Genomic DNA, 12,469 nt, shown 5'->3' with positions numbered 1-12,469 from the left:
GTGAAGAGTGACATGAGGCATGAGGAAGCAGTGTGCAGGCCTGTGGTTTGGGCCGTGGTGAAGGGGTTTGCCCAGTGGAAGATTGGCACGCAGAGGGAGATAAAGATTATTTAAGTAGACTACAGAGGACTTTGAAATACCAAAGAAGAATTTTGTCATGATGCAATAGATAACTGCTGTATAGTTTCTTGTGAAAATGATGAAACCACTGTTTTATGAGGCTTACCTTGGAAGTAACGTGTAGGGTGGCTTAGGGTGGGGGCGGGGGCTGTGGAGACAGGAGGAGAGTTTTCTGCTAGAAGTTGGGATAAATCCTCAATGGGAGGCAGGGTGTGCATCCTGCCTTGGACCCCGCACTTGTGTAGCCCAGATAAATAAGCTCCTTGGAACCTTAGTTTCCCCATCAGCAATTTGCAGTTCAGTTGAAAAAGATTCATTGATTGCCTTCTGTATGTCAGGTATTATGCTCAGCACTGGGGATACAAACAGAAAGACTGCCCCTCCCTGGAGGAGGTTGTGGTCTCAGAAAGGAAACCCAGTTGAAGACAGTGAGTGTGGGGAATGAGAGCAAACTAAGCGATGAGCACATAGTGTCCAAATGTAGCTCTGAGGCCCCTCGCAGCGAGACACCAGACACTGAAAAATCCAGCTCCATAAAGTTCACTAAATTACAGGCAGGGATTCAAGGAATTACCAACGGGGAGGCGTCTATAAAGTTATGAAATAGTTAAGGTCATGAAGGCAAAGGATACAGCAGAAGTTGAGATCCTTGCAGACCCAGCTGGAGACAGGGATCAGGAGTAAGAAGAAAAGGTTAGTAAAAGGAGCAGAGGACCAGTGAATTTGCTACTATCCCAAATGATGTAGAAGTGCTAGACTTGGGGTACTAAGCTCTTATTAATATTTGTCTAGTAGCTTTTGCCTTCTCACTAGTAGCAGAGTTAGTACTATATTAGAAGAGGCAGTGGCGCCCAGTGGGCAGGTGTCAGACGATGTGGGCTTGGGGCCTCTGCACACAGCCGTGTGGTATTGGGACTTCGGTCTACTCATCTGTAAATGGGGAAAACTACTAGTACCACCTCGGAGCCGAGTCATGAGGATTATATGAGCTTGAGTCATGCAAAAAAGGCTTAAAACAATGCCTGGCACATCCAACGTGCCCCATAAAATAGTCTTGCATTTCTTTAAAGTTTTTTTCAGTGCTTTTATATATCATCATTTCATTTGTGGCTCACAACAAACTAATAACAATTACTTATTGAGAATTTACAAATGACCCTGTGAGGTGGGTATTATTATTTACATTCAACAGGTGAAAAACCTGAGAAAGGAACTTGACAAAGGACTCAGATTACCAAAATAATATGTAAAAAGAATTTGTGCAGCATGGTTATTTGAAGTCAGGTTAGTCTGACCATAAAACCCTGCTATTAGTTCATATGCTGTTTTTCCATCTGGCCATCTGGCCATCTATCCAATAAAAACTTACTGCACTTATGTGTGCCAGGCAGTGGTTTAGGCATTAGGAGTACAATTAAGAGCAAAGCAGACAACCCTGACCAGGTGGCTCAGTTGGTGGGGATGTCGTCCCATATACCCAAAACACCAAAAGGTTGCGGGTTCGATTCCCAGTCAGGACACATACGTAGTTTGAGGGTTCGATCCCCATCAGGGTATGTGCAGGAGGCAGCCAATTGATATTTCTCTCTCTCCCGTCCTCTCTAAATCAGTGAAAGTTTATCCTCTGGTGAACATTAAAAAAAATAAAAAGGAGAACAAAGCAGACCAAAATCAGTATCTTTATGTAGTTTACATTTTAGTTGGGGGAGACAGACGACAAACACAATATATTAGATGGTGATCAATGCTATGGAGAAAAATGAACCAGGAAAGAAGAGGGGGTGGGGTTGAGAATTGCAGTTTTAAATGTGATGGTCAGGGAAGGGCATGCTGCGCGTTCATATGCTTGGGAGAAGGTGTTGGGTTCAGGAAGCGGGAGGCCCTGACAGAGGGTGCCTGCTGTGTGAAGCAGGCAGCCATCAGGGCCAGAGCTGAGTGAGCGGGGTTGGAGATGGAGTGAATGGTCCAACTTCTGAATGGATTAGCATGGTCATTCTGGCTGTTTGATGAGAATTGGTATGGGGACAGGGGCAGCAGCAGGGAGAACAGTAAGGCATTGCTGGGGTTACCCAACTTGAAGTGAATGAGGCTTGAGTAGTGGGAGAGTGGTGAGAAGTGGCTGGATTCTGGACACATTCTGAAGGCAGAGTCAGGATTGGTGATGAGTTAGAACTGGGATGTGAAAGGCAGAAGAAAAAGAATGACCTCTAAAGAGATAAAATTTAAACTTATTCCCATTTTACAGATGAGAAAAGTGAGGTTGGAAAAGGATAAGTGACTTGCCCCAAGGTCATTTAGCTGGAACATTCATAAAGCTGGGATGATTTCCCAGGTATTCAGTCAAAATTCCATAGCCTTTCCCTTGTGCACGTCGCATCTCTCCCACCCTGGGCCTCCTACCCCACCAGCCTTCCCCGAGCGCTGAGAACCCTCCAGTTTCTTCAGTGCTCAGTGGAATACTAATCTGTGTTGAAACATTCACTGTTGTAATTTTAGAAGCACCTCAGCCTGAGCCATTTTTCTAAGTTTTTATAATAGCAACTCAGAGATCATTCAATTTATGAAGTCCAAATCTGTTTCCAAAGAACTTTATTCCAGTACCTCCTGTAAAGGTTTAGCCTGTTTTTCAGTGGTACCCTTTTTTCAATAAACTTGTAAATTGTGGATTTGTACATTATCACTGCTGGCTTTTATTCTCCTTTACTGATTATCACAGCAATAGCCAGACCCAATGATAAGGAAGTCTCCTTAGGTAAACATTGTTGAGTGGGTCTCTGAGGGAGAAAGTGTCATTGTCAGGGCTTTGCTGTGGGTAAGAGGCCCAGATGCCTTTATTTTTCTGAGCTTTACTTATTTGGGCCGGCCGCAGCTGACATGTCATGAGGAGCCTTGCCGTCGGAGCCAGGCTGTATAGATCAGCGCTTGCTAAAGCTGGGGGTTCCTGCCCCCATACAGCCAGGGCCCCATACAGCCTGGGGTTTATGTGTACCCTCCTCGCCCAGGATCATTGGGACATTTCTGTTGTCAACCAGCCTCATTGTAGGATGATAGTCTGGGCAGCTGCTCCAAGGACTCGGGGTAGAGACTTTCAGCTTTAGTGTTAATCTCCTCTGTAGTCTAAGACAGACTTGTTTGTCTTTGAAAAACTTTATAATTTGCTTTGTCAACACCTTCTCCCAACCTCACCCAAACACATACCAGGAAAGTAGACCAGGTGGCATAGGAGGTGGAAGGCACTATGCCTTGTCCAGGCTCACACACCCTTCTCAGACAGGGGGGCCTAAATTTCTCCCCAAAATTCTACCCAAAGCCTCCAGCACTAGCAACAGGAGCACCACCAGCTCTGTACTCCTGAGGGAAGCCCCTTGAGAGAGAGTGTCCTGGCATGTGCATCAGCCCCTATCAGGAACGGACATGTGCACACACACAGCTGGCTCTCTGCCCGCCTGCCTGCAGTCCCCTCACCTGGCCCATCAGCAGTGCCGGGGCCAGGTGCTGCCTCTCAGTGTGTCAGCAAGCAAGCTGGCGTCTGGAAGGCAGTGCCAGGTGTCTGGAAGCTTTCATCTGCTTCTTGGCTTTGTGGTCAAGTTCAGGAACATTTGTTCCCTGCAATTTATTCCTCCCTGAGGAAGCATATCTCTCGACATCATCATTGTTGTCCTGTCTGTTCAGTGAAGAAAACTTAACAATCCAGTGCTAAAAATACATTCATAGAGCTTGTTTTCACGTTTATTACCCTCCATTGTTGCAATTCTTTTTCAATAGTTTTTGCTGTAAAAATTCTAGTCTCTGTTTACAAAACGTATTGCTTTAAAAAAGTTGTTCACAGTAGCATAGCTGAAGTGATGGGGAGGGAGGAAAGCTGTGAGGGCCTGGGACGCAGAGCTTGGGGTATGGACAGGGCTGGCTGCGTGTGCGGAGCACCTAAAATGTGGCCCATCCAGATGGGGTGGGCTGCAAATGTAAAATGCCCATCAAATGTTGAAGGCTTCGTACAAAATAAATAATAGAAAAGATGCCATTAAAAAAAGAAAGGTGTTCCGCCCTGGCCAATGTAGCTCAGTTGGTTGGAGCATCATCCCATATACCAAAAAGTCACAGGTTGGACTCCCAGTCAAGGCACGAACTATGTTGTGGGTTCGATCCCCTGTGAGGTGCCTACATGAGGCAGCCGATTGATGTTTCTCTCTCTTCCTCTCTCTCTTAAATCAATAAGAACATGTCCTCGGTGAGGATTAAGAAAAATTATTTTTCAAGAAAGTTGTTTTGTTTAGAAAGTAGACCTGTCCCCGTTATTACAAATTTAGAATCGTAAGTCCTTGATGAAAACAAGGGCAGACATCTCCCTCCCACTGCTCAACCCGCGCACCATGTTCTGAGTTTCATTTCCCAGGCGCAGCGCCTCCCGTCTGGTTTCCCTGGATCCGGCCTCTGCTCCACCAACCCTGTTCCCACCACGCTCGCTGCCATCACCACAATAACTCTCTTTAGTGAGTTGCCAGGATCTTGACACACATAATCTCACTTGATTCTCTAAAAAGAAAGAAAATATTTTTACAACAGAATGTAAAGCTCAGAGAGATTAAATTGCTTGGTTAGGGCCGCCTGCCTGCAGAGGGGCAGGGCCAGAATTCAAACCCGGCCCTGTGACTCTAAACCCGTCACTCCGTGCTCTCGAAGCCCCGACAGGCAGTGTGCTCCCAGCTTGCTCGTCCAGGCTCGTCTCTCGTTAGATGTGCTGCTGTTGCATCGGATCTGGCCACGTTTCGTTCCATGAGACCTTTTCTGTCCTGTTGTTGTTTAAATTCCCTTTGCTCAATGACAGATTAGCCTTGGCAAGAATAGGCCACTGTCCCAAGAAAGAAAATCTGAATACCACAGTGGTTAATCTAAAACATTATACCCATCGTTAAAAGGTCTTTCTCTTTTTTTGGTAAATTCCCAATTCTGATAATGTGAGTTCCAGCCTTTTCCCATGTGAAAAACTAGCAAAAATGGCTACATGTTTTCACTTAATGATACTACTAGAACCATTCGATTTTAGTAGTGCTACTGCCTCGCAGGTAAAAAATGGAAACAAAATGCTTTTTAAAAAAATGATTATATTTTTCATTTCTTTTACTTCTCAAGCTTTATCAACATGTTGCTTAGAAACACTATCTGTATTTATATTTTTATATCCGCTTGGCAGCACAAATTTCCAACTAAATCACACCTAGTTCACGCAGTATCCTAGCTCACGAAATAACACTATGTTAACATTGGCAATGCTCTCTGAATTGTTCCCCTTCCTACCGAATGTGTCGCTTAACCCCAGCCTTTTTTAGCATCAACTGCTACTTTTGGATTAAATAGATCAGTAGAAACTTTCTAATGATTTTGTCATTTAAAAATGTTTGTTAGCTGCGTCTTTTAAACCATGCCACTACTTTTTTTTAAGTTTCTTCAGATGGCGGTACTGAATCCTGTGCCTTAGTGGATGACAACGGCAGCGAGGAGGACTACAGCTATGAAGACCTCTGTCAGGCCAACCCCAGATACCTGCAGCCAGGCGGGGAGCAGCTGGCCATCAACGAGGTACCGGGATCCCACATGTGACCAGTGGTAGACACCTGATACCAGGGCCAGCATCACTTCAGACTTTGCTCTCTGATTATTTCTTATTGCATGTTCTAAAACCTAGAACTTTGACTAGACAAACAGTTTCTGGCATTTTCAAGGACAATTTATGTAATGAAGTTCCTCCCTTTTTGTGATAAGAGCAGCAGTCATTAGCTTAGGCAGCCGTTCATTCTGACAAACTCGCGCTTTATCATAACTCTCACAGCTGATCTAAGAGGTTGCAGTTACCATCCATATTGTAATAAACACTCTGAAAATAAGAGGCTAAATTACTTGCTGGTAACTGGCAGAGCTGGCATGAGCCACATATTTCTCACTGCGAATCTGGTATTCTTTCTACCAGTCTGCATCTTTAGCCTTTTCACAGCAGTCTTTCTCGAAGGCACCGCTAGCTTTGGAGTTCTTGCCGCCTCAGTGAGTAGGCTCTGAGGGTGCCCCAGGAGCCAAGCGGATGTCGTTGTCTGCCCCTGCACTGGACTCACATGAGCTGCGTCTGTTGTTTACTTTTATTATGAACTGTAGACTATCTCGAGATCATTCTGTGCTCTCTTTGGTTGCAGTAAATATAAAGTGTTTTCAAATTGTGAGTGAAGTGTGAAGGCTGAGTTCTGGGTGACGCCGAGGGTCTCGCAGCTAAGCCCCCTGCGTGACCTTCAGAGGCTCCGCTCGGCAACATCTTGCTTGGCAGCTCAGAAAGCATTTCTCCGTGTATATTCGAGATATTCAGGTTTGTTAGTTAACTGACCTACAGATAAATGAGCTATTTATACTTTTTTTTTTTAAAAAAAAGTGGATTTGGGCTTTAAGGTCATGTGAGAGAGACTCACCTAATTCTCTTTTCCCTAATATGTTTTTCTTCATTCATTTTGTGTAACAGTCAGTACTGACCCAAAGCCGTTGGCGTATACAAATGAGAACTAGGAGATGTGCATCTCACCCTGAGACGCCACACCCTGAGACCCCCGCCCATTCTGCCCGCCTGACTTTCGCACTAAGCACGCCTGCGTGTCTCCATTTCAGCTGATCAGCGATGGCAGTGTGGTCTGTGCAGAAGCCCTGTGGGACCACGTGACCATGGATGACCAGGAACTGGGCTTCAAGGCAGGAGATGTCATCCAGGTTCTGGAAGCCTCTAACAAGGACTGGTGGTGGGGCCGGAGTGAGGAGAAGGAAGCCTGGTTCCCAGCAAGCTTTGTCAGGGTAGGTGTGGCCCTCTCCCCCTCACACCTGTCTCTGGGGAGCGGCAGGTAGAGTGGTTCAGGCCAAACTCACTCTTTGTACAGATTCAGTTGGTTATAAGTGTTTCAATCAAACCTAGAAATTCAACTGGGTCAAAGGAAAACTTTTAACCAAGGTAACTAGTTGTTTGGCACTGCTGCCGTGTTTTGAGCCACTGACGCCGTGGGGCTCTGCCAAGTACATAAGTCAGGCGAGGGTCAGGCTGCCTTCCCGAGGAAGCAGAAGCCACGGGGGCCCCTGCCTGTTCCACGCCACCTCTCCCGACCCCCCCACCCCTGTGTGTGCACTGCAGTTGCGTGTCAATCAGGAAGAGCTGTCGGAGAATTCCAGCAGCACGCAGGGTGAGGAGCAGCCGGAGGATGCTGGCTCGACCCGCCACAAACACTCTGAGAGCAAGCAGCAGATGCGGACCAACGTCATCCAGGAGATCATGAACACCGAGCGGGTGTACATCAAGCACCTCAAGGATATCTGTGAGGTAGGGCGCCAGACATGCGGCCTCACCGAGGTTTCACATGACCATGATATGCCCATCTGGCTCTCTTCTGTTCCCAGTCACACCCTCCTATGCACATATTTTTTAAAGCCCTCATTCCGCCTCACCTCCTCCTATACCTCTGGCTCCTGCACACACTGCTCACTCATTACATATGCTTCTACCTTGGTGAGCCTCAGTGGTGAGCATCATGGCCACCCGCCAGGCTGTTGCAGTCAGGTCTCTTTGGGGCCCTGTGCCACTGTCTCTTTCAGCACCGAACCCTGAGCCTATTCAGAGCAAGAGCCTGTCAGTGAAGGTAACACTTGTCAGTGAACCCCACTTAACTTGACAAAGATTCAGAAGTTTGGCGGTGTACAGCCCACTGCCTCTAACACTGTCTCGCAGGCGGGATTCTGAGTCATTTAGATGTAGAAAAACAAACAAAACACTAGTGATAGCCAAAGCTATATTCCACAGCATCATGATAGTTCTGCTGCGTGATGCATTTTATTCCTCCCGTGGCATTTTTGTTTTTGTGGGTTTTGTGTGAGCATTATACCAGACTGTCCTGCTGCGAGTGCTGACCTCTGCACTCTCAATTCGGCTGGGAGGTTCAGCCCTGAAGACAAGCTGAAGTGAGACAGCCGCGCATTTGTAACTGGATTAACTGGCCAGATGCAGATATACCAATGTTTTGTGTGTTTGTGCCGTCTTGTTCGGTAGGAATATATGGCTAAGGGAGTTTCTTTAAAGTGGCATTCTATGAAGATGAAAGTAATTGCTAATAATTGTTGAGCATTGACTATGTGCCACCCCTCTGTACCTGGGTTAACTCATTTTACTCTCACAACACTCTCACTAGGTCTTAGCCCGTGTACAGGTGAGGAAACTGGGGTGTGGAAAAATTGAGTGGTGGGGTTGGGATTTAAACCAGGCAGCCTTCCCAGAGCCTGTATCCTGAACCTTTGCATTGTCTTTCTGTTAAAATTCATACCAAATAGTCCAGGGTGGGATTTTACCATAGAGTCAGTCTAGTCTGTAATTACCTGATGTTAATTTGGGAATAATTATTACATATATGTATGGCCTTTCCTCACTAACTCCTACCGAAGCCATGGTACGAAAAGGGTGCATAATTAGTAGTTTCTAACAAGTCTTCTTGGTTGTGAAATAGAATCAGCAATCGGAGAATGATTAGCTGAAGAGTTTAGAAAAATATAACAAGGCCAATTTCTGAGCTAGTATTTGAAACTGAGCAACTTGTTTCATGAATATAGAAACTGGATATGACTTCTTGTATGATAAATCCAGCCACATACATCTTTTCTCTTTCCTTTTGTTTTTAAAACATGGCACATTGTAGTCACGGAAGTAGGATTCTCCTAACAGAGACCCATAGATGTTAAAGTAATTTTCTCTAATTAAAATCTTCTCCAAGACAATGGCTTTGGATGCAAAATACTGTATTATTCAGAGAAATGAATTCTATGAATTTTCAAATTCATTTTTAAAAGCATATGTTCCCTTTTGCAGGGCTATATTCGACAGTGTCGCAAGCACACGGGAATGTTCACTGTTGCACAGCTAGCCACCATTTTTGGAAACATAGAAGATATTTATAAATTCCAAAGAAAGTTCCTGAAAGACCTTGAGAAACAGTACAATAAAGATGAGCCTCATTTAAGTGAAATAGGATCCTGCTTTCTTCAACATGTACGTCACCTGTTACTTCTTTATTAATAACATCTGGTTAAATAATTTTGCAGTGTTTCTTCATTAAAAAATAGGAGTCCTTTTTGTTTCTTTGTTTGCTAGATTAATTGCCCATAGAATGGAGATGTCACTTGTAAAGTAAGTTGATTAGTTTAAATGGTTAATCTTTAGCTAAATATACTAAGTCCATTTTTTTTTAATCATCCCACTTTTATGCAGTTTGGAGTAATTTTTAATAAGTCCTATTAATTGTCTATTATATGTTAAGCACTGTTTTCAGGATCTTCTTATATTAGCTCCTGTACTGCTGTGAGGTAGGCATATTATTGTCCTCATTTTACAGATGAGGAATTTGAAGCTCATAGGGTAACTGACCCAGGGTCACACATTAGTAAGTGGCAGATGGGAAGACAGACTGAGGCCTGTGGCTCTGGGACCCAGGCCTGTAACCAGTGTAAATGCACAGGCCAGTCTTGTGATGATGGCATGAGCTGATCATGTAGCTGATGACTGACTGCCGCTATTTAATACCAAAAAGTTCCAGAGGAAGATTCTATTCCCAGCCAAAATGGCCAGGGCCCAATAACAGTAACAGCAACAGCAATGACACCACCACCACCTCCTTGCAGCACAAGCTGGTCCGGGGCCAGGAGCTTCATAGAGGCAGTGGTGTGGAGCAGGTACCCGAGGTGGTTGCTTTCAAATAGCTGAAAATAATGCTGTGGGGATAATGCACGTGGGAAGGTCGAGCCCATGAGAGCACTGGGCCTGCATGGGACTTTGTAAAACACCTGTTTGGCCAGAGTAGAAGGTCCATGGAGGTTAAGAGAAGCTTCTGAGTCACCGAAGGGCAGGCTGCAGAGGCGGTAGCGCCCGAGCGGGAAGAAGCCTCATTGGGTGGATCTCGCCTGGAGACAGGAGAGTTCAGCTAAGTACCAAAGGGGTTGCTGCTTCTGGGCCTGGGCAAGGTGATGGCAGGAAACACAAAGACAGACTCATTGAGGACAAACTGACAAGACTGGTCATAGGTATAACAAAGAAAAGCAGCAGTCAGAACCACGCGCAGGGTTTTGAGTCTGAAAGAATGAACAGGTGGCTTAGGAAAGCCTGCCTTGTAGGGCAGCAGGAGTTTGGTTGTGGGTGTTGCGTTTGAGCACGCCTGTGTATAAACGTTGGAGTGGAGATGGCCGGAAAGGAACCTGCTCGGGGCAGGTCGATGTTTGTGACCGTGAAGGCTGGCAGTGGTGAGGAGACACCTGGAGTGGGGAGCAGAGCCCAAGAACTGAGCCAGCAAGCCTGCTCCTGGGAGTGTGCATGGAGGGAGGGTGGAGGTCACCAAGGGGCTCTGCAGAGTCCAGGGGAAGGGCAGGCATCATGGAGAAGCCGGCAGGATGGCTGCAGCCTGGAAGTGACCCAGGGAGAAAGGAAGTGAGCAAAGGGTTTGCCTTAGAGGTGGGTGGGCAACGTGTGTGGGAGCCAAGTGGGGGAATATCACAATGAGAAGGCGGTAGCTTTGAATCCTCACCTCTTGGTCAAGGAGTTTAAAGGGAAAGTAAAGAGGACGAGGAGGGAGCGAGTTGGGTGTAAGAACAGCACCTTCTTCTCTTAGATCAGAGCTGGGATGAGGAGGGCGCTGTGCTCGGGGGAAGCCCAGTGCACCTATGACTCACCCTTTCAGGGTCTGTGGGAGGCTTCCTGGAAGGGGACCAGGGCTCTGAGTCCTAGAACAGCCTCTCCCTGCACCCCCAAGAGATAAGAACCCTCTGGAGAGTCTGCAAATGGCCCCTTACCACAGAGAAAGAAGATTTTGGCTTCTTGCCCAGGTGGGAAAAACGCTGCCGAAGGACTTGGGGCACCTCTCCCTCCTCCCAGGGATGCCCCCTCCCACAGGATTGTCCTTGTCTCAGCCCACAGCCCCCATAGCCTGATGACGCTGTGCTCTCCCCTTCCCAGCAAGAGGGCTTCGCTATCTATTCCGAGTACTGTAACAACCACCCGGGGGCCTGCACGGAGCTGTCCGGCCTGATGAAGCAGAGCAGGTACCGGCACTTCTTTGAGGCCTGCCGCCTGCTGCAGCAGATGATCGACATCGCCATCGACGGCTTCCTGCTCACACCCGTGCAGAAGATCTGCAAGTACCCCCTGCAGCTGGCCGAGCTGCTCAAGTACACCACGCAGGAGCACAGGTGAGAGGCCACCGGGCAACGCCCGTCTCTCCACCATGTGCTGAGGCCTTCAGCTCTCCTGAGCTTCCCAGGATGGCAGGGACAGAGGGCTCAGATGTCAGGCTTGTCACTTTCATTACTTCTAAAATAGGGTTATTGAGGCTCCAGAATATCCATTCCTAGAGATATTAAAAAATAGCCCTGTCTGGTGTGGCTTAGTTAGTCGAGCACTGTCCCTTACACCAAAAGGTCACCAGTTCAATTCCCAGTCAGGGTACATGCCCAGGTTGCGGGCTAAGTCTCCAGTAGGGTGTGTGCAGGAGGTAGCCAATCGATGTTTCTCTCTCTGTCTCTCCCTCTCCCTTCATCTCTCTCTCTGAAATCAGTAAAATCATTAAAAAAAAAAAAAGATATATATGGTTTATGGTTTTAACAGTCTGCCAAAAAAATAATAATAAATTATTTGGGCCCTGGCTGGGTAGTTCAGTTGGTTAGAACATCGTCCGGATATGCCAGGGTTGCAGGTTCAATCCCCAGTCAGGACACATACAAGAATCAACCAATGAATGTATAAATAAGTAGAATAACAGATCGATGTTTCTTTCTCTCTCTTCTCTCTCTCCCTCTTTTTCCCCTCCCCCTCCCCACCCACTTCCGCTCTTTCTCTAAATCAATTTTTTTAAAAATAATATTTCTTACACTGTATTCTGTGCACATAGGGATTTTTATTGTGTTGTTGGTCCTATCATTGGCATATATTTTATAAATACTCTTTTATAGCTACTCAGTCATTAATAAAAACAATTTTTAAAGAGAAATAGACCAATTGAATACAGTGTAAGAAACATTCCTTTTCTCTCCTTACTCCTCTAGTTGCTTCCCACTAACTCACCCTCAGAGCAGCGCTGTTTACTGCCAACGAAATGTCACTCTGTAGAAGGGGTGAGGACATAGGGAAATTTGAGCTGTAAAAAAGTAGGAAATCTCAAGGCTTAGAGTAGCATGTGGGGTCCACTTGGGAGGCACATTTCACCGAGGTCCTGGTTGGCTCTCAGTCCTTTCTGGCCCAGCCCGGGTGCCTGCTCTGTCTCCAGATTCCTTCCACCCCATTTCCTGTCCTTTCAGCACAGGG

The 12,469-nt window shown here is 46.4% G+C and overlaps 1 protein-coding gene across 3 annotated transcripts in view; it reads left to right on the top strand.

Moving 5' to 3' along the window:
• Positions 1 to 12,469, top strand: part of SPATA13 (spermatogenesis associated 13) — a 158,136-nt gene that overhangs the window by 130,527 nt on the left and 15,140 nt on the right. For 2 of the 3 annotated variants that reach the window (XM_059684002.1, XM_059684000.1), the window contains 5 exons: positions 5,561 to 5,697; positions 6,763 to 6,942; positions 7,274 to 7,459; positions 8,993 to 9,172; positions 11,126 to 11,358. In XM_059684002.1, the coding sequence (XP_059539985.1) occupies positions 5,561 to 5,697; positions 6,763 to 6,942; positions 7,274 to 7,459; positions 8,993 to 9,172; positions 11,126 to 11,358 (916 nt within the window). Of the gene's footprint in view, positions 1 to 5,560; positions 5,698 to 5,746; positions 6,470 to 6,762; positions 6,943 to 7,273; positions 7,460 to 8,992; positions 9,173 to 11,125; positions 11,359 to 12,469 lie in introns of those variants that run through there. The other variant, XM_059684001.1, reaches the window with a different exon arrangement.

This window comes from Myotis daubentonii, chromosome 2 (genome assembly GCF_963259705.1).
Source record: "Myotis daubentonii chromosome 2, mMyoDau2.1, whole genome shotgun sequence".
Classification (NCBI taxonomy): Eukaryota; Metazoa; Chordata; class Mammalia; order Chiroptera; family Vespertilionidae; genus Myotis; species Myotis daubentonii.
The sequence above is the reverse complement of the archived record's forward strand: the minus strand, read 5'-3'. Positions and strand labels throughout refer to the sequence as shown.